This window comes from Impatiens glandulifera, chromosome 1 (assembly GCF_907164915.1).
Source record: "Impatiens glandulifera chromosome 1, dImpGla2.1, whole genome shotgun sequence".
Lineage (NCBI taxonomy): Eukaryota > Viridiplantae > Streptophyta > Magnoliopsida > Ericales > Balsaminaceae > Impatiens > Impatiens glandulifera.
In genome coordinates, this window is record NC_061862.1 from 92,042,289 (window position 1) to 92,066,223 (window position 23,935).

At 28.4% G+C, this 23,935-nt stretch overlaps 2 protein-coding genes across 2 annotated transcripts; both read right to left on the bottom strand.

The window, feature by feature from the left end:
* Positions 1-1,860: 1,860 nt before the first annotated feature.
* On the bottom strand, positions 1,861-2,423 carry LOC124922500 (bZIP transcription factor 11). The gene has a single exon (XM_047463235.1). The coding sequence runs from the start codon at positions 2,371-2,373 to the stop codon at positions 1,867-1,869; it is 507 nt and encodes a 168-aa protein (XP_047319191.1). The 5' UTR covers positions 2,374-2,423; the 3' UTR covers positions 1,861-1,866.
* Positions 2,424-14,507: 12,084 nt separating this feature from the next.
* LOC124919294 lies at positions 14,508-18,062 on the bottom strand. Its single transcript, XM_047459517.1, has 3 exons — positions 17,425-18,062; positions 16,749-16,936; positions 14,508-15,281 (listed from the first exon to the last, which is right to left on the bottom strand). The coding sequence occupies exons 1-3, from the start codon at positions 18,011-18,013 to the stop codon at positions 14,694-14,696; spliced, it is 1,365 nt and encodes a 454-aa protein (XP_047315473.1). The 5' UTR covers positions 18,014-18,062; the 3' UTR covers positions 14,508-14,693.
* Between the last annotated feature and the right edge of the window lie 5,873 nt (positions 18,063-23,935).

Sequence of the window (23,935 nt, forward strand, 5' to 3'; positions counted from 1 at the left end):
ACTGGAGATCCCAAGAACTAGGTTCAATGGGACAACTTAATTGTACTAACTTGGAAAGTTATTGTTGAGGATTAATCCTATAACGAAACAATATATTTTGACGAGGATAAGCATATCATTTTTAATGATTTTTTGTGAGCAAAGAGATCACCTATGTGAGGGAGAAGTGAAGCCGCTTAGAAAGAATTGTACGGCTCAATTCTAGACCCTCTCACAGAACCAGACACGTGTTCCATGGCCAAAATTGACACAACCATGAGAGCTTGACATGTATCAGGGAGAATTTTATGTGAAAGTGTGCAATTGTTTACACAAATGGCAGAATAGTTCAAGGACATCGAGTCTACTAATCGGTTAGTAAAGTTATATACTTTCATAAGGGAAGGTTCAAAGGGTTACACATATCTATCCTATGTAGAATTCAACTGTTGAACCTTTCACCGGGTTAATCTTTCAATTTCCATTAATGTGGGGGATTGTTGGAATTTTAAACTAATTCATAAATTCCATTAATGAATGGAAATGAGAATTTGGGTAAATAAAATCAAATGAAATTCAAACGAAATTCACATGAAATTCAAACGTGAATTAAAGTGAAATTTGATCTAAATAATCAAATTATTATAATTAATTTAATAATGATGTAATTAACATGTAATGGCTTGAAGAACAATTATCAAATTAAATATGTTTAATTTTGTTAATTGTCATTGTAACCTTCATGATATTATTGCTATCAATTTATTGCTATCAATTTATTAACAATAAAATCAATGTAACGTGTATTTTCTATCAAAGAGAAAATACAAAGGGCAATGAAGAGGCAATCAAGGTCAGCCGCTGGATCAAAGATTAATGTTTGATTTTATTTTTATGAAAGTTGAACTTTTCAATAATATAAAACCTCTCATCTCTAATCTCAAACACTACATTATCCTTCATTTTTCTCACTCTAGAATTCCAAAAGCTCTCTTCTTATTTTGTGAGTGTTCTTCGAGTTCTTCGCTCGATATTTTCCGTTGAAACCCGGTGATAATTCAGGTACGCTGATCAAATTCGACGAGTAGTGATTTCAGTGCAGAATCACTACTGGATTCGTTGTACCTTGGGAGACAGTCATCTACGATAAGCTCCAGCACAAACGGGAGACGATGGAACTGTTTTAAGGGAAATGTGTCTAACACATGCCTCGAATCAACATTTTATCTGGTGATTTCGTTCTTTTTAATATTGTATTTATTTAATTTATATATATATATATATTTCTGTAATTTATTTTAAGACAAGATTTCTAACAATATTTTGATTATTGAATGGATTAATTTGATGATTATGAGAGAGCATGAAGTGATGTAAAAAAATTTTTTTTTTTTTCAGTGATTTGAATAATCCAAAATCGAACAGGGCCTTGTTGTATCAATTTGAATATGGCTGGTGGAGATTTTTTAAAGTGTTTTTTTTTTAAGTATTTAATGAAAAATGTGTTTGCCTATTAAAGAAAATAAAATAACCTACTAAGAAAAAAAATTGTTGTTTCAAATACAAAATGTCACGTTTAACTTCTTGTAAAGAGATAATTTTCAGTAAAAATCTGATTTAAAAAATCATTACTATGATCATAATAGCCACTTAAAAAAAAGAAAAAAAGAAAGAAAGAAAGAGCATATTGGATAACCTAAGTTTGTAACGACCCTATTGTGAATGCACTTTATGTCCTTAGCTATTTCCCTCTAATAATCCTCCATTTATTAATAATATTAATCCTCTAATATTGCCTCCTAAAAACCACCATCTCTTATAACATTATAAATAGATTTCCTTAAAAACCACTTCAAACCTTGTCACTCAAAGTTATAATTAAGGTAACTAATTATTATTATTATTATTATGTGACAAATGTTGAAGGATCAAAATTTGACGCATAAGCCAAAGTTTTTGCCTTAATTTCTCCGATTCACATCGTAAACCGTCGTTCTCTCTCTTCCTGATTCGGTTCTGCTGCAACAAAAACTCTAACCGGTTCGCTAATTCCCTTTTCCCGGTTCTCAGCCGGTTCATCTCTTCCCTCAAATTCTCCAAGTGTTTCTGTTTCCTCACGCGTGACCGTCGGGCCGACTCCCGGTTTGATTCCATTCGTCTAAGCCGCCTCTCATCATCAATGACCGGTTCATACGAACCGGGTTTCATTTTCTTATTTTGTAAAGGTGGTGATAACTGATCCGGTTCATTAAAAGTTGAAAAGGCAAGTGCTTGATGATCTAAAGATGGAAAATCCAAAGGGGTGGTGGTGGTTTCATGGAATTCCCCCCACATCGTGAAACCGCTTTCGATGGCCGGAAAAGGGTAACGGAGAAGTCCATCGGAGGCGAACATATTGCCGGAAAACCACTAATGTATGGGAGGGAGGGAGGGAGGAGGGAGAAAAGGGGAGGAAGGACAGGTTAGGGTTTGGTATTTATTGGCATTGTCGACGTTTATGAGGGTATTTTGGTAAATATTTAATTGCTAATTAACTTTTGAGTCATGCTGCACTAAATAATTAATAATATTAATAATCAACATTATAATTGATTAATTAAAAGAGGATTCATTGGGGTCCCACACGCTAGGACAATAATTTGCTTAGTAACGAAGAAACAAATATTTGTTTATGGGTCCCATTTACTATACAAGAATTTTTTCCTCATAATAAGAAATTTAAAATAATAATTATTAATATATTGCAACAGAATAAAAGTAGTTTAAAAAAGTAACTATACAAGTATAATTTTTTTTTTAAGTATCAATAAAAGAATGAACATGAAAAAAATTGAGTAAAAAATAAGATATTCACTCACACGATTCAATACCGATTTTTTTAAATAAATCTTATAAATTATCATAATAATATTATTAATGATACAAATTAAATAATATGATAATTGAATGTATGACAACATTTTTCTAAGATACTATTTGAAAGATAAATAATTCAGACTTATTATATTTGTTGTTTTGATTCAAATTTCACAATAATTGTAAATGGATTTGGTCAACTAGGGGTCATCAATAGATCGTAATCATTCTCCTCATTAGGCTCAAATGCATAAAAATAATACTAATAGGAGTATTCCTCTCCTAATTTTGAGACATATTTATCTAGGTGACTTATGTATGGGTTTCACTCCGAAATTTTTTATTTTATTTTACTTGTAAAATATGACATTATCTTCTATTTTTTTTTTTAAAAAAAATTTCAATATAATTAAATATTTTAATTATTTAAAACGATTCTAATCTCGTCCTATTAATAACTCTAAGATAAATTATTTAATTCTTCAAATGAAAAGTTGGTAGTTCTTCAATGGAAAAAAAAAATTGTACTGAAAGGTGTACATGAAATGAGAAATCTTGCTCAAGTCATGCTACACTTCAATCTCAGAGTCAAGGACCACCTCATAGAGGGATATCAACATCATATTATTAATGTCTACAATCTTCAAAACAAAATAATAATCAAAACATTATATATATATAAATATATTTTACTTTAAAAAAAAAAAAAACTTAGATTTTTCATTAAATAATAATAAAAAACTCTACTTTGTAAATAAGAGAATGAAGAGACATTCAATTAGATCTCTCAAGTGTCATAAAGAGAAACTAGTATTTAGCCCGTGCATTTGTACGAGTATTATTAATATAAAAACCGTGAAAAAAAATTACGGATAACATTTTTTATTTTATTTTTAATCGTTTTAAGTTTATGGGTGGGTCAACCCACAATCCGACCAAATTATCCATTTACTCAACACATATATAGATTAGTTAGTTAAAAAGTTGAACTTATATTAATATTAAAACGTCCTGCGTTTATCAAATTTGGTGTTGAAATTAAAATATAAAGTCTTTGTAGCCTATTTGGTTAAAGAGTTGTACTTATTTGTTAGGTTACAAGTTCGAAACATACCTCTAGCATTTTTAATTTTATTTTTAACCGTTTTAAATATAAAAACGGGTCAACCCACAATCCGACCCAAGTATCCAAATTAATCACAGCTCTCGACCCGGCAATCTGGACACTTTAAAAATTAAGCATCATTATTTTTAACCGTTTTAAGTTTATGGGTGGGTCAACCCACAATCCGACCAAATTATCCATTTACTCAACACCTATATAGATTAGTTAGTTAAAAAGTTGAACTTATATTAATATTAAAACGTCCTGCGTTTATCAAATTTGGTGTTGAATTTAAAATATAAAGTCTTTGTAACCTAGTTGGTTACAGAGTTGTACTTGTTTTTGTTAGGTTACAAGTTCGAAATATACCTTTAGCATTTTTAATTTTATTTTTAACCGTTTTAAATTTAAAAACGGGTCAACCCACAATCCGACCAAGTATCCAAATTAACCACAGCTCTCGACCCGGCAATCCAGACACTATAAAAATTAAGCATCATTATATATATAGATTAGTTAGTTAAAAAGTTGAACTTATATTAATATTAAAACGTCCCGCGTTTATCAAATTTGGTGTTGAATTTAAAATATAAAGTCTTTGTAGCCTAGTTGGTTAAAGAGTTGTACTTGTTTTTGTTAGGTTACAAGTTCGAAACATACCTCTAGCATTTTTAATTTTATTTTTAACCGTTTTAAATTTAAAAACGGGTTAACCCATAATTCGACCCAAGTATCCAAATTAATCATAGCTCTCGACCCGGCAATCCGGACACTTTAAAAATTAAGCATCATTATATATATATAGATACTGAAGATCCCCAAAGCAAGATAATCCTATGCGAGACATTTTAAACATTTTATGAGGCAAAAGAATAGTGTCTAATGGTGTTGTTGCCCAATTTTATTTTTCATTTATTTTTTTATTTTTTTATCAAAAACCATTAAAAATCATCCCACAATCAAAAAGTTAACTGGAGGAGAGGAGTCACAGACCAATTCATTCTTAGGGGTGAATAAACGGGTAAATCCAACCCGTATTACATAACCCAAATTAAATTTACCTAACCCATAACCCAACCAATATTATTTACTAATATAGATTGAGTATGGGTTGGGTAACCCAAATTATTTTTTTATTTTTTCATTTAACATGTATTTAACTAATTTAATACATTTTTATCCGTTTAACACGTTTTTTACATTTTTAACACGTTTTTAACATATTTAACACATTTTTCATGTTTTTGGCACATTTTGACACGTTTTCACATGTTTAATACGTTTTTCAAACGTTTAACACATTTTTCATTTTTTAGCATTTTAACACGTTTTTCACATTTTTGATATGTTTGACACATTTTCACGATCAAGACACATTTAACACATTTTGACACGTTTTTGGCACGTTTAACACGTTTTGACACGTCCAACATGTTTTTCATGTATTTGACATCTTTTAAACATATTTAACACATTTTTCACGTTTTTGGCACGTTTAACACGTTTTGACACGTTTAACACGTTTTTGACATTATTAACACGTTTTCCATGTTTTTCACATTTTTGGCACGTTTAACATGCAAAAACATGAAAAACGTGTTAACGTGCCAAAAACATGAAAAATGTGTTAAAATCTCAAAAACGTGTTAAACATGCCAAAAACGTGGAAAATGTGTTAAACATGTTAAAAACATGTTAAACGTGTCAAAAACATGCTAAAACTTGTCAAGACGTGTTAACGTACAAAAAAAATATGTTAAACATGTCAAAAATATGTTAGATGTGCAAAAACATATTAAACATGTTCGAATATCAAAAACGTGTTAAAAGTGCTAAAAACGTGAAAAACGTGCCAAAAACGTGAAAAATATGTTAAATGTACCAAAACGTGTTAAATGTGTTAAAATGTGTTAAATGAATTAAAAACGTATTCAACATGTCAAATATGAGTCAAATGTGCCAAAAATATGAAGAACGTGTTAAACATGTCAAAAACGTGAAAAATATGTTAAACGTGCTAAACATGTCAAAAATGTGAAAAATATGTTAAACGTGTTAAAATGTAAAAAATGTGTTAAACGTGCCAAAAACGTTAAAACCGTGTTAAACTTGTTAAACATGTGAAAAACATGTTAAACGTGCCAAAATGTGAAAAATATTTTAAACGTATTAAACCTATCAAAAACGTGTCAAACGTAAAAAACGTGTTAAACGTGTGAAAACGTGTTAAAAATGTCAAAAATGTGTTAAACGTACCGAAAACGTGTTAAACGTGTGAAATTGTATTACGAGTGTAAAAATATGTTAAACATGTCAAAAACGTGTTAAACATATCAAAAAAATGTTAAACGTGCAATAAATGTGTTAAACGTGTAAAAAAACGTGTTAAATATGTTAAAAACGTGTTCGACTTGCAGTTAGAAAATGATTAGTTCATATTGGATTAATAACATAGAATTAAATTAAATTTATATAATTTTGGTAATTTGTGTAATCCTAACCCAACCCAACCCAACCCAACCCATACTCAACCAAACTTATACTCCTAAATTAACTTACCCAAATTAATATTTTGGGTTTGGGTTTGGTTTGGGTAAACCCAAATTATGCTCATCCCTGCCAATTCCGAAAAGAGAACTGAAGACTTTGAATTTTTGGGACAGTGGACGGGAAATTGGAAAAGAAAGGGGAAAAAATCAAGTCGAAACATAGGAAGGACTTCAAATTTGTGAATGAAAATGAGCGAGTAAATAGAAAAGAATAAACACAAAAATAAAATTTTAATTGGTTGGTTGGTCTACCGTGAGTCATTTGAGGTTGACTCGATTTTGATATTTTATTAATCATGCTAAACAGGTTGACGTGATTTCGGTTGTGTCAAAAATTACGAACCCCAAAAATACATTGCCTAAAAACGATTTTGTTTTTGTGTTCGGTTTGTGTAAAAAATTACGAACCCTAGTTAATATAAATGTATGTGAGAACAAACACTTAATATTATGTTTCATATTAGAGATTATATATTTTTAATTAGATATAATTTTGTAATTGTTTTTTAATGTAAGAAACTAGCTAGCATTATCTCAATATTAATTATATTTATTTTAATTTAAGGTCTTTTAAATAAAATTGAATTTGTGATCTCTTAGATATCTTGTCATTCGAACTACTCTAATGAGTTATATATATAAGTGTGTAAATGAAACGAATAAATAAAAGAAAATTGAACGAATCGAACCAAAATAATTGTTTTAATAAAAGATTGTTTTAACAAAAAAAAAAAATATCTCTAATGTTAAATTAAACTGACAATAAATAAGTAAGTCAACCATTATACTAATATTTATTTTAATTACTTCATTTTTTTAAATTTTATAAAAAACCAAATAGTCAATGAATAATAGACTAAACTAAGTCCTGAATATCATTCACTCTTCTAGTTTAACGATAATAATATGTGAATATTAACTCTAAGTTCTTGAGTTCGAGTCCGTTAAGTGACAAGTTTTGCGCCTAGTTAAATGAGGTTAAGTGTGTTTGTGGGCTAATTGTCCCAATTTGTTTCTAGGAAAAAAAAAGTCTTAAATATCATTTTGAATAATGAGACTAATTGGCTGTATATTCTATTAAATTGCAAGTCAAACACAACAACAAACACTTTATTTGTGTCATTTCAAAAAAAATCCAATTTTACTTCATTTGACAATTTTTTTTTATATAGAAAGAGATCAATTATTTTGAAATAATCCAACATCTCCTTGAAAATTATACCCATTTTTTTTTTAAAATAAACTTATAATTATAAAAATACACATATTTTGTAACTTGTTTTCTCTTTCTTATAAAAGTAGAATTGGTATGAATGTGATATTGTGCTAGTTTTATTATCAGAATGAGCCTCTGATGAATGAACTAGTTAATAAAGGCAATTAATTCTGAATGAACTAGTTAATAAAGCTCTATAAAAAAAAGTTAAAGTTTATGACGATGAGATTCCATTTATTAAATCTTATTTATCAGTGCTGAATTTGGTATTACATCGCTACCTAATGACGTCTTTTTAATTAATGTTTCCTTTAAAATATTGAAAGATAATTATTCCGCTCAATTTTATTCCATAACGATAATGTTTTGAATGGACAACACTTAAACATATGCGAATAAATAAAGTATATAAACTTCTTGTATGAGCTACCTAATAAATTTGATTTTAAGAAGGCATGTCTCATAGTCATATCAATAATCGAGTCGATATAGTTTAAGAATAAGAATCGGTTACGACGGTGGAGGGTATATTTTTATAAATTAAAAAAAAAATTATAACTTTAAATTTGAACAGTTTGAAACCTTTTCTTTTTCATGTTACTAAAGTAGCTAGGAAGAAGCTTTGAAGATAAATAATTAATATTAGTAAAGCTAACATATTATTCTAATAATTAAACTTCTTTATACAAATGGATTAACTTTTTCAACCAACAACTAACCCATAATACAAGTTTAATATATGCCAACTTTATAATGTGTCTTCCTTTTAATAATCAGTTGACAATACGCATCTTTATAATTTTATTCACACTTTTTTTTTATCAAATTAAAATATGTTTCTTAAAATAAGAGCTGTGATTGAAGTATTTGTGAAATCTAAGAGCAGAAAAATACAATAAATTTATTTACATCCCATAATATAAACTAAGAAAATATTTGATGTATATTAGAATTTACGAATAAACAAAATTAACTCGTCACATAATTTGTTATTTTATATTGAACAATATCAAACACTATAAAGAAATGGTTGAGCTCTTCATTATTTTAAGCTATTATTTGTCTGTTAACATTTCTTTTATGTATTAATAAAAAGTTCTAGCATCTTTTCTATAAAAAAAAAACTATCTACATCAATCTAAAAACAAGCATTTGATTTAATATATACATTTATATATCTTTATTCCCACTAAAATTATTTTAAATACGAGGAGTCGTGTTAACTTTATAGAATATTTTTTTTCCATCAAGTTGAAATATTAAATATTATGAAAAAAAAGTCAAAGTTTAATCGAACAAATAACTTCTATTTTAGAATTGATGTTTGAACTCAATTAATTAATTTAATTAACTAACCGAGTAATTTTTTTTTTAAGGAATGTTCTCTAGGATCATTCTATGAGGAAAAAAGTTTAAAATATGCTCTTCAACTTTTATCAAACTATCAAATAATTCCAATAACTTTTAAAATATCAATGTGGCGCTAAATTTCTCACAATTAACCAAGTGAACCCATAATATAGATGAAAATTAACACAATCAATTAAAAAAAATCATTTGTTTTACAAATAACAAACACAACTCAGATTTGGCATTATATTAGCAATCATTTGCATTGAATTTGATTAGTTTGATTTCATTAAAAAAATATAACTTAGTAATAGACTAATAGTTTTAATTTCATATGTTCATAATATTGTTTTTTTTTTTAAATAAAAGGATTTAGACACTCTTTTAAGATGAAATATTCTAATATAAAAAATAATTTAAAGTGAAAAAAGTAGTCAATTTGTAATTAAACACTTTTGGAAGTTATATTTAGACAAAAATATAGATAACTCTTTTATTATTATTAATAATAATAATAATATGTGAAATAACTCTTTTTATGTTGATTTAGATAATATATATTTAAAATATAACTTAATTAGTCATATATGTTTATAAATTTATTAATATTTTCTCATTTACAAAAATCACTTAATATATATATATATATATATATATATATATATATATATATATATATATATATATATATATATATATATATATATATATATATATTCGAATCATGTATAGTGTCAAGTTTGTAAGATAAGAAAAAAAGTGGTAGTGTGAGAGAAAAAAGATAAAGTGGAAATATCCATTTTGGATATATTATTTTTTAAAGTTGTCTGTCATACCTATTTTTCTATATATGGAAAAACAATACACATGCAAATTACAACTAACTTAAAGTTGGTCTAAATAATCAATATGCAACCCCACCATATTAAAAAAAAAAAAAAAAAAAAAAAAAAGTAAAAGGGAAAAAAATTAACGGAGTTAATGCGAAATGAATGACGTGTCATCACGTTATTTGCTGAAAAAAGTTAAAAAATATAAGAGAGAGTAAAGAGAAATTTTATTATTTTTTCGGCCAAACAAATTGCATCGTCACACGTCATCCTCTCTTCCAAATTCTTTCTCCGAATCATTTTCCCGAATCATTTTCAAAAGTATATAAAAAATAATATTACATTTTTATGTGTATATCTCAATTAAATCACATATTTATTCATACTTTAAATAATAAATAAAAAAACATTAATTAAAACAATTGTTTCAAACAAATGACAAATTATGTTTTTACACAAAATAAAATATACATGCATGCCTAGCACTCAAAATTAGTTTAAAAGGATGATAAATATTATTAAAGTTATAAATCAATAAAATATATATTAGCAACAAAATAAATAAAAATATATATATATATATATATATATTTATTGGTCAAATTTTATTCAAAGAAAGGGATGTGTGAATGTGTGATCACATGGATTAATCTACCTTTTCTTTTTTATATATATGTTTAATTATGTACGTATGTCAGTATGTTGGGTTATTTGAGATTTTTTTTATAAGTTTAAAAAAACATATATTAGATGAATAAATAGGTTATTTAGTTTTTTAATTATAATATATTTTTATATTTAAAATTAAAATTTTATAAAACTATAAACCAAATTGGAAAGAGAAATAAAAAAAATTAAAATCAAGATCAAACACTAAAGAAAAATGATGATAGTTGAGGAGTCATCAGCAACAAAAACAAAAACAAAAGAGATCAATTTAATTATGGATCTGATTAAGAGAACCTGATTAGTTTATTTATTTAATTAGGTAGTTAATGATAAGACCATTTTCTTTAACTTTGATCAAATTTTTTCCTTCTTAGTTTTAGGTAATAGATGATCTGCTGATAATCTTTTCCCTCTTGGTTTAACGTACGATCCACTTTTATGAATAATTTCATTATGAATGACGGTAAAACAATATATGCATTTGTATATGTCCATAAAATGGACATAATTTTTCAATATATATCAGTTGCTTATGCCTATTTTATGGATCCCAATTTTTTAATATATAATAACATTATTAATTATATTATATTTTTTTTTTCTCTTCTCATATTATATATAATTTATTTTTATAACATATTAATCATTTATATTATATATAATAACATTATTAATTATATAATTAATTATATTTCACGTTTTTTCTATTCTAATATTGTCCGTATACATCTCTCTTATTTTCTAACTTCACAGTGCACTTATTTATTTAATTTTTTCTTATTCTTATTTTATCTTCCTAATCTTTTACTATTTTAAAATATCTATCATTATATTTTTCTTATTGTAGAGACATGAGACCATATATCACAATATTATCACATCAGACTTTAAAATTACGAAAAATATATTACCTAAACCTATCACCAGATACTCTTCTATTTAAATAATCTTATTTGATTTATTAATTTATTATTAATTTTAGAATTTATAAATTATTTTAAATATTTTAGATTTAAATAACAAAAATAGTATAAATGATAAAGATCGAATAAATTTTGAAAAGAGTGTTTAAATTAGTTAAAATATGTTAACTTAATTGAAAGATTTGCCTAAAAAATGGAAGGAGGACTATATTTTCATAGTCGTTAATTATTATTATATCTTTTTTCACTTAAAATTTAATATATTAATTTTTTTTAATATATTTTATGAAATGTTTTATGAAATATTTTTTTGTTATATATTTAATTCAGATATATATTTTTGTTAATTATAAAATTTATAATTATTTGATTAGGCTTACATTAAATTTGTTTTTCTTACCGTCGTGAATCTAAACGTCGTGATGTTAAATCGAACTTGTTTCTGTTTTACAAATTCGAATCTGTTGATATTTAAGATTATGTTTAACTTTGCAGGTTTATCAATATGTTTTAGTAATTGATTTAAGTAAAGCAGTGGTTGGAAGATGAAAGAAGAGTCATATCTCTATAGGAGTAGTTATTGGAGTGTTGTTTTCTTTATTGACACTCTTGTGTATCAAATATCAAAGATTGTTTTATAATCTAAAGTCTTAATAGATGACTGTGGATGATTATTTGGTTTTGTATTGAAGCAGTTGATGAATGATTTTTTTTTTTATAATAAAAACAGGTTTATAGCAATTGGTAAAATTACCAATCGCCAAACCTAATGAGCATCACCAATTGTCACTAACCAATCGTCATAACCTTTACCTGGGTAGAGCGATGGGTACATGACCAATATATCGGAATATTGATTTTTGACATTTCCAAACTCAGACTCTTTAGTTTCTTACATTGGTGCTGACAACTAATATTTTCTCTTCGAGTTTCTACAATCAACAATCGCGAAGTTTGGCTGGGTTTCTACAATCAACAATCGCGAAGTTTGGCTGGTGCTAATTTTTAGCTTGATATGTAGATATTATATTTTAAATTTATATCCATGGAATAATTTGTACTTATATTTGTTTGCGGAGGAGTTGAACATTGGTCATGACTTTATATCATCTTAGCAAGTGTTTTTTCTTAAAAAAAAGTTTCTTTTTTTTCTTGCAATCAATATCGCGAAGCAGACAGGTAATCTTTCTTTCAATATAAGATATTATATTTAAGTTTATATGGAATTATTTGTTACGTCTTCTCAAACAAATTACAGGTAAACGGCTCGAAACTTTTTCATGCCATCCCCCATTTCACAGTTAGTTTATTTTGCAAAATTATTCCTTTATCGAAATGTAACAATCTAGAATCTCTTTTTTGATTTGTTCAATTGATGGATTTTTTTTATTTGATTAGATTTTGAACAATTCATCTTTGTAAATTGGAATAATTTTGGTAAGTGTTTATTATTATTTTGTAATTTATTTGTCATTCTATTCATTATTTGAATCTTTGTACTTATTTGATTACCCTTATTCTCTAGAATCTACAATCTTGACATATTTCAGTTTTTGTTTTTGAAATTATAGATGAGAAAGAGGTGTAGGGATAGATTAGAAATATATAACATTCTCTTAAATTGTTCAGGGGCTAGTTGTTTCAAATGATATAGTAATTATTCTTTCTAATTCTTCATTTGATCAGATTTTGAACAATTCTTTTTCAAATACTTTTCTCAACTTTATTCTATAGGCATTATTGAGTTTGATTTTCAATTTAGATTAACATGAATCATTTACACATTTTAATTTCCTTTGTTGAAGTTTATAAAATAGAGTTGGGTTATTGATGTTGAAGCTTCTAGTTATCCTTGTTTGTGGGGGGAACCATCTTTATGCTTATTTTTTGCTGGTCAAATGTCTTTGATTTGTCTAAATTTTATTCTTTTAGGCAATATTGAATTTGTTTTTATAATTTGGATTAACATAAACAATTTACTCATTTTAACTTCTGGCTGAAATTTATATGAAGAGCATGGTTATTAATGTTGAAATGTCTTATTTCAAGAACATAATCTCAAATATTAAGTATTATTAATATTTAATTGAAATGATCAGAAACTTCTTCATTGGCCCAAAGGAAGGTTGGTTTCCTATATTTTTTCCTAATATTTTGTCAACAATAAGTGATTTTTTTTTTTTTTCACTTCTAGATTACTCTAGCATCCATCCATAGCTAGCTTAGAAGTTGGTTTCTCTCTTAATATATTTGTTGAATGCCTTTTTTTTTATGTAAAATAAATTGTGTTTTTTTTTTTTATAGAAAGTGGTCAAGTAAGAGCATTCATTTACTTGAGTTCTTTACACACCCCATTTATTACATAGTATCCACAAACACTAGTTGGTATTTTTCCTCTCCAAAAAATGTTCATTTCAAATTGAATTTTCACTTTCATTACCCCCAAACAAGACTCATATGCTCATTGAGACTCCATTTTGTTCATAGCATCGTTAAAGCCAAAACCCACATTCTTCTTCTTCTTTGACTTCCTCACAAATGGAAGCTCTTTTCATCCCTCCACCACCTCCATGATAAAAAAATGATGCTAAATGAAATCAAGCTTTTCACCCTTGGCTATCACTAAAGAACTTTTTGAAGAGAACAAAAAGTTCATCTTTTTCAAAATAATGAATTGAAGAAATATGAATTCTCAATAAATCTGTGGAATCCTTTTGAAAAGACAACTTTCGGATTCAAGGATATTACCAACCCATAAAATCTATCAATTTTAATAGATTTGTAATTCACCCAATTATTTTGTTCATCAATCAACTCATCATAATACAGTCTACTTTTCTTAAATAACCTAGCATGATTTTCAGATAATTTTGTGAAATAATATCAACCAAACTTTCTTAAAACAAAATAATTTTTTCATACCCTAATAACCTGTTTTTCAATAACTTCTATCTGATTTATAAATAACCCTAGATCAAACAAGGTCCAAGAAAGGCAAAGCAAGACAGTAATAATGTAAATATTGAGAGATCAAGTGAAAACAGATTTTCATTTACTTGCATTTAAAGTATAACAAATAAACCACACCCAGTTTAAAACACATCATTTATTCACATATTTTGCAAGTCTAAAATGCAGACTGAATAAAGAAACATGATCAAATATATTAACACTGTGGAGAATAAATTATAGAAAGTGGTACCTTAAAATCTCTTTTTAGTCCATGTCAATCTCATCAATATCAAGCCAGTCATTAGATTCCTTTGCAGTTACCTCTTTAACACCATCCAATTCCTTAGCAGAAGCAGTCGAGCTTCTGCTCAACTGAACCCAATCGCGCGAGTCTTTGTTCGAAGAATCCGACCCATATTTCTCTTTCTTACTCGGAATATCGTCATCTTCCTCGAGATCGCTAAAGGATACATCTTCTTCGTTCTCTATAGTAGTAGAGATTCCTGCAGGGCCCACCACCTCCTCACTACTATCTTCTTCCTCCTTCAGCCAGTCATCGCCATCGTCTTCGTATTTCTCGATGATTCTTGGGGAGGAAGAGATGGGATGGGAGTTTTGGTCGATGACTACAGATTTGTCTACGATTGGAATCTCTACAGTTTGTACAGGATGCTTATCTGTCTCGAAATCGTCGTTATTATTACTTTCTGTGGGATGGGATGATTGTATGATCATGGATGGCTCCAGGGATATGGATTCGTAACCGGCAATTGAAGGATTGGAAATAGACTCGAGCTCGGAGTTAGTTTCACTCTGCATTTCTTGCGTCAATGAGGCTCTTGCCTTCACTATCTGCATTAATATCATCAAACAGTCAATAAATTGATTCTTCAAGAGAAAAAGAAGTTAATATTCAGATTGTCATCTAGTTTACATGATGCAAAGACACCATTTTACGTAAGAGTGCATTCATTTTAGAAAAAGATCAAATCATCTTCAGTTGGTGATATAATAGAAAGGAGTCACTTTCGGGGACATGCAATACATTTGGAACAATACAAAGAAGATTGGATGACGCACAAATTGAGAAATGGGTCCAAAAGGAGAACTGCTAGTTTGTGAACAAAAACCAAAGTGACTGACTATAGGGCTGTTTAGGCATACAATTTTTTCATGTGGATCATGATAAAGAGAAATCTATATTTATCAACAACCACAATGATCTAAAAGACAATCTTATTAAGAGAAATCTGCATTTGTTATGCTTGTGAAAACCCAGAATAATCTTATCAATCCAGAAAAAAAAAAAAACTCTACAGGAAATGAAACAAAAAATTACACTATAATAATTTGGGTGATGATCCAGAAATATTATATACCAAACGAAAAAATCATTTTCAATTCTAACTTTGGCAATCTTCTAATGGATTGTGATTGTGACAATGACAAAGATTGGGACAAAATACAAGTTTTCAAATAGGCTCATAATTAAACCAATTAGTCCATAAAAATGGCAGTTTTCAACAACAACAAAAATGCAGCTAGACAAGAAAAATCACTACAATTTAATGCATCAAAGCATAGATTAAACACAAACAATGTAATTTCATCCATCAATCTGCAACGTTTGAATTATTGAGAACTAGGATTCTTCAAAGAAGGGGAGATGAGAGGATTTAGACTTGCAATTATCTGAAAATTACTTTATTTCATAGGTTTATGATTGCAAGAACATACTATACCAAATATCAATACCAAAGGAAGAATTGCATTACTTTAATTTGATTAACAAGAAGATATTTTGTGAATTTTTCTTTTCACAAAACTTAGGACTAGTAGAGAAGAAATATAAAACGGACAGTAGTACAGACACACTTGATGACCAGCAAACTTACTATGCAGGTTAGAATATTTGTGAAAAATGGACATATATCTTCACTATGGATTATCCAAACCATGATCACTCGGCGGTTGACATCTAAGCTAATGCATGGAGATTGATGTGATATTATTATATGATATTACAAAAAGAAAGTGCAGACAAGATTGTTTAACCACGATAATGCTTTGTCCTACCATCATTTAAAATACTTTGCTGTACAAACATGCTTATGGAACTTTTTGTTTTGTATTGACAATTCACCTTGTACAGTCCCCGGTTGCATGTGTAGAGAGACCATAAGCGATAAGTTGGGAATAATTGATTAGTTAGAAGATTCTAGAGCATTTTTTTTCTAGATATAGAATAAAGCAGAAAACAGAAAAAGTTTAAGGAAAAAAGGGCAAAAGTGAAATATATCTAACAAAATAAAAGGATACCTGAGGTGTGGAAAGAAGATCAGCATCATGTTTATTAAGCTTAGGATGAAGAAGTATAAAATAGATCTTCCAAAATAAACCTTCGGTCATGTAGCCCGGACAAAGTTCAATTCTGAGAGCAGCTAATCTTGGTGCCAGACGCTCAACAGCCAATGCGTGCTCTTGTTGAATGTCAGACATATCGAATTCTGGATGCAGGATGAAAAACATCAGATAGTTAAATTACTATGATTCACACATGAATGGGAGACTATCTTGGATGGATATTTATTTTAGGGATTTCTTCATCTTTGGGGGAGTAAGTTGTTCTCTAAAATGGCAATCAAATTCCAAGATCATTTAGGATTAAAGCCATTCCAATTTCTAGGCTATCAAATATATACTTGTAATAGAACTCAGTCAATCAACTGGACTAGTCTGTTTTGAATTTGAGTTGGTTTGATTTGTCTGCCCTTTTGACTCAATTAAATTTTCATTCCATTTTGTAAATGCTGCTCAAAACCAATGTTAGCTAAATCTCAAGGGTTTTGGTAAAAACTAATAGCATCTCCAAAAGCTCTTTTATGTACTCAAATTACAGAAGATCAGAAAACAATAAACATGGAACGATTAATGATATACTATGTTTAAAGAATTCGACAAATAGTTATACTAGTGTTGAATGCGACTGACTTACCGTCATCATTTTCTTCACTATCGTCAAGCAAAGGAAAATCCAGCCAAGTATCAGGATGCATCGCGATATCCCTAACGAACTCGACCACTTCTTCGGTAACACCAACAGCTATCCCAGACGATTCATATTCTTCATCCCCTTCCGGCCCTAATTGCAGAAAGTTGGAAGCAATTTTAGTGATCTCGGATACATTAATGTTGTTCGAGAGCTTGGAAATCCCACTTCGAACCCTCCCACCGATCTCCGCAAAGTCGCTCCTTATTCCTGCTATTCCCGCCGAGTCAGAAGATTCCGGATCGAGACCGGAATTAGAGACGGGAGATGACTGTTGCTGCTGCGATGATGACTGAGGAGGAGGAGGAGGTGGAGGAGCGAGAAAGGAGGCAACGCCCCAGAACTGGCGAGTTAGGGTTTTGGTGAGCTCGGAGAGATCTTCTTTGACACCTCGATCGGGATTAAGAGGATCGGATTGAAGGCTTTGGTCGGTGGAATCGATTTGGAGGGTATTGTCGGATGCATTATCAGTGTGGTGTTCATCGTCTTCATCGAGTCTGAGAGAATTGGCGATGGATCGCGCCAGCCACGCCATTGTAGATTGAGTTTGGAAGCGGTTCAGTCAGTCGGGTTGAACTAGAGAGAGAAAGAAAGAAAGAAAGAGAGATATACTTTCTCCTCTCAAATATTTACTTCTTTCTTGAGTTCGTGTACTTTGTCGTTAGTGCAAGTACAAAATTAAATTACATTTTTTTCAAATTAAATTACACTAAATTGAGAGAATGTTATCTCATATATCTCATGCAGATGTACGACTGCACGATTAATAATTTAAAAAATCCTGAAAAAAATATTAAGTTAAAATTTTTATGGGCGGATCAACTCACAATCCGACCCAAATATTAATTTACTTTCATATATATCCAAATTAACTACAATTCTTTCGACCCGTAATTCGGACACTTTAAAAATTAAGAATTATTATATATATATATATATTTTACTATTATTAATTTCAATTATTTACAAATATAACGAAAAGAAATTGATAATATATATAATTATATTGGGATACAAATGAGGGATGATTTCTCCTTCATTTTACTTTTGAAATTTATTTTTACTACCTCTCCTGTCCTTATTATATTGGTCGTGGGAAGTCATTATATTCTTTATAAAAATATAGTTTTTTTAAATAAAATTATATAAATTAATTCTGTAATATTATAATATATTAAAGTATATTAAATATTTATATTAATATTTACAAAAATAAACTTAAAATTCTAATGAAATATGAAGAATAAACAAATATATTGGTAATGTATATTTAGTTATGTTTATATTGTTTAGGGTGAGTTAACGAACTTTGAACGGATGACAACGGGTATCCTATTCATCGGGTAGTAAAGTATTCATCCCTGAACTCGATTTTATTTTATTATCCATCCCTGAATTCGACCCGATGGGTATATCTATTTGTATCTCATCCCCGATTCGCCGGGTACCCCATTACCCGATTAAAATATTATTTTTTATTTATTATTTTTCTAAATATACTAAATACTAAATATTAAAAACACATATGAAAATATTACTTACTTGTATAGTTATATTGTAAAAGTTACATAATATATATACATGAACTTCGTAATATATATACATTGAACTTCAATAAAAATTAGAAAGAAGTTCAATAAAAATTAGAGAAGATATTGAAACAAAAGAAAGATAGGAGATGTTAATCTTGAAAATAAGAAATGAATAGAGAAGAAAAATATTTTGTTATTAAATATACATTAATAAATATATTTAATATAAATTTGTAAATTAAATTAATAATGTCTTGGTGGAGTGGTAGTTGGGTGTTGGTATAACTAATTAATAAATATATTTAATGTAAATTTATAACGATGGTATTAATGTGAAATTTGTAAAGTCATTTTAATTTTTAATATTCACTTAGACGTATGTAATTTTACCACTAACTTATTCAAATGTATGCACTAATAAAACTAGCATTTAGCCCGTGCATTTGCACGAGTTATAATATAAAAAACCGTGAAAAAATTACGGATAACATTTTTAATTTTATTTTTAACCGTTTTAAATTTATGGGTGGGTCAACACATAATCCGACCCAAATATCTATTTACTCAACATTATTATATATTAGTTAGTTAAAAAGTTGAACTTATATTAATGTTAAAACGTCCCGCGTTTATCAAATTTGGTGTTGAATTTAAAATATAAAGTCTTTGTAGCCTAGTTGGTTAAAGAGTTGTACTTGTTTTGTTAGGTTGCAAGTTCGAAACATACCTCTAGCATTTTTAATTTTATTTTTAACCGTTTTAAATTTAAAAACGGGTAAACCCACAATCCGACCCAAGTATCCAAATTAACCACAGCTCTCGACCCGGCAATCCGGACACTTTAAAAATTAAGCATCATTATATATATATAGATTAGTTAGTTAAAAAGTTGAACTTATATTAATGTTAAAACGTCCCGCGTTTATCAAATTTGGTGTTGAATTTAAAATATAAAGTCTTTGTAGCCTAGTTGGTTAAAGAGTTGTACTTGTTTTGTTAGGTTGCAAGTTCGAAACATACCTCTAGCATTTTTAATTTTATTTTTAACCGTTTTAAATTTTAAAACGGGTAAACCCACAATCCGACCCAAGTATCCAAATTAACCACAGCTCTCGACCCGGCAATCCGGACACTTTAAAAATTAAGCATCATTATATATATATAGATTTCATTTAAACATATGTACTATCAAAAATTGGTTCATTTAGCCTCTTTTAGTAAATCATGCTTAATTTTTATTTTTTAATTTATATATTTATTATTTAAATATTAATATATTTTATCTCTTATTCTTTTTCATTAATAAATGAATCTTCTATTTTTATTCTTTTCATAAATTTTTTATTATTTTTATATGAGTATTTATTATTGATTATTTTAATTTTATTTTATACATATGATCATCATTAATTATTTTTTAACTTTATATTTTTTTCTTCTTTTTTATGTTTCTTTTTATATTGACATTGATTATTAATTATTTTAAAATTATTTGGTCCTAAATATAACAATGACTTATACTTTCAACAATAAAAATCCTTCAACACAAAAATAAATTAATTAATATTTGAATAATAATAGCAATTCATTCATCAAACAACAAATGAGTAATAATCAAATATTAGACAAAACAAGGTTCCTTACTATTACAATAAGTCATGAATAAAAATTAAATAAAAAATTATTAATTTCATTTTCGTTCATATTAAATTAAATAAGAAAAAAATCATTCAAAAAAATATTAAAGTAAAACATAAAATTTATAAATAAGTTACTAATTTTGTTTCAAAAATGAGAATTTAAGAATTATAAAAAATAAAAACTGTAAAATAAAATAAAAAATAAAAATTAATATAAAAATAATAAAAAATAATAAAAAATAATAAAAAATTTAAAAATAAAATAAATTATTTAATTTAATTAATGTAAAAGAAGGAGAGATAAAATATAGTAATATTTAATTAATAAATATATAAATTTAAAAATAAAATTTAATTATGGTTACTAAAAAAAGCTAAATAAATCAATTTTTGATATATATATATATATATATATATATATATATATATATATATATATATATATATAAATGACATTTTATTAGTACATACATTTAACTGAGTTAGTTGTATAAATATATACGTTTAAGTGAGCTAGTTGTATAAATACATACGTTTAAGTGAGCTTTTTATTAAGAGTTCGGGTATCGAGTACCGGGTTTGAGTTTTACACACTCCCCATCCCCAACCCCAAACCCGACCGAGTAATCATTTTCACTCGCCATTCCTGACCCCGATTTCAAAGACTCGAATCTGAACCCGACCATCGGGTACCCACTCGAGTATACGAATACCTATTGGCATCCCATCATCCCTAATCAAAACAGAGAAAAACTGCCCATTACAGAACAATTCGACTAAAACCGCACAAATAATTTATAATTCTAATCATGTGATTACCTCTTCAAACACATAAGTTTTGAAGAGGGATGAGTGTGCTAAATGTTTTAAACTAAAAAAAGAATATTTGTTATACTGGACTTATTATTTGAAGAGCCCACTTTAATAGGCCCACTGAAAAGGCCCATATGACTTAGATTTCCAAATTATTCCAAACACCTGACATTTGAGAAAGATTTTGAAGAAATGAACCAGAAGGTCATGCGAGAAGAAGATGAAAATCAATATCAAACTAAGAAATGAGTGGAAATTCGAAGGTAATGTTATTGTGGGATATAAAAAACGAAAATATATAACAAACTAAGAAATGAGTGGAAATTCGAAGGTAATGTTATTGTGGGATATAAAAAACGAAAATATATAAATGAAGCTTTGTGGTTTGTGTGCTTCGCGACGAAATGTGTTCAAACCTATGTAGAGGGAGTAATAGTTCTCCAAAAAAATTCGAATGCAAGTTATTGCACTCAAATACATAGGCACTCAAAGATATAGAGAAAACAATGAGATTGAATAGACTCTCGACATGTGATCAATCTTTACATGCATCTGCATCGGATTACCCTTAGCATATTACTGTTGATGCGGAAAATATTATAACTAAGAAAATAAGATTTTATTGATAGAAATCTTAAGTAGCTACAACTCACTTAATTTTGATATGTGAAACTTAAAGTAAATGCAATTCATGACATTAAATAATGCATCTCTTGAGCTTCATCTTCCTCTCACGCTTGATCTTCCACTCTTGAGCTTCATCATCACATTTAATGTTTTCCAAGATTATTAATTATTTATTATTTTTAACACTCCCTCTTAATTAGTAATCTTGAGTTTCTTCTTAAATTTGTCGAACTTGTCAATCGTGACGGCTTTGGTCATGATATCTGCTGGCTGATCCTCCGTCTTGATAAACTTCATGGAAATTACTTCTTGAGTAATCAAATATCGAATAAAATGATGTCGTAGTTCAATATGTTTGAACCGAGCATGAAAAACATGATTCTTTGTCATTGCAATAGGTGACATACTGTCACAATGAATAATTGTCGGCTCACATTGTTCAAACTTCATGTCCTTTAAAATTCTTTGAAGCCAAACAGCTTCACAAGCTGCATCAGTACATGTTATATACTCTGTTTCGGCTGATGACAATGCCACATATTTCTGTTTTCTTGAGCTCCATGATATTACATTTGATCCAAGACAAAAGATATAACCGGAGGTACTTTTTCGATTATCAATCGAGTCTGCCCAATCACTATCTGTATAACCAACTAGCTTACATTGACTTTCCTTTTTGAATTCAATGCCTTGAGTTTTTGTGCCTTTAAGATATCTAAGGATTTTTTTTGCGGCTGCAAAATGAATTTGACTTGGCTCATTCAAAAATCTAGAAAGCAAGCTTACCGAATGTGTGATATCCGGTCTTGTGTTAAGATAGATTAAGGAACCAATCAACTTTCTATAACTAGTTGAGTCAGCTTTCTCACCGTCGTTGTTAACTTGAAATTTTTCATTCAACGCCATAGGAGTGGAGAGGGGTTTGCATTGACTCATATTGAATTTCTTGAGCAGATTTTCAATATATTTTTCTTGAGATAGAAAGATTATTCATGGACTTTGCTTAACTTGTATACCAAGAAAATATTTCATGAGTCCCAAGTCTGTCATCTCAAATTCTTTCATCATTTGATTCTTGAAGTCTGCCACCATAGCTTTGTTTGTTCCAAAATAGATGAGATCATCTATATATAAACATACAATCAAGAAATCTTTGTTAATAGTCTTCACATATAGAGATGATTCACTTGTACTTCGATTAAAGCCTTTCTTGATGAAATAACTATTGATTTTGCTGTTCCACACTCAGGGTGCCTGCTTTAATCCATACAATGCCTTTTTTAGTCGATAAACTTTCTTCTCTTTTTCTTTGATCTCAAAACCTTCGGGCTGCTCAACATACACCTCTTCTTGAATTTCTCCATTTAGAAAAGCTGATTTTACATCAAGCTGGAAAATATTTACTTTCAATTGAGCTGCAATGGCTACACAAGTACAGATTGTCTCCATTCTTGCAACAAGAGCATAAGTTTTTGAGAAGTCAACTCCCGGTTGTTGAGAATAACCATTTGCGACAAGTCGAGCTTTATGTTTTTGAATCAAACCATCCTCACTATACTTTACTTTGTAGACCCATTTTAAATCAATAGTTTTCTTTCCATCTGGCAAGTCCACGAGTTCCCGTGTTGATTTTTTCTCAATTGTAGATAACTTATCCTTCATTGCTTTTTTCCAATATTCTTTTTGAGATGCTTCTTGGAATGATTGTGGCTCACAAGAAAATAATCTAAACTCAATTTCATCATAAATGTCTTGAACCATTCGGGTTTTTCTTGGAGGACTATCTGAATTAGGTTCTGAGTCTTGTGTAGAAGGTTGAGATGAGCTAGCTTGGGATGTACTAGC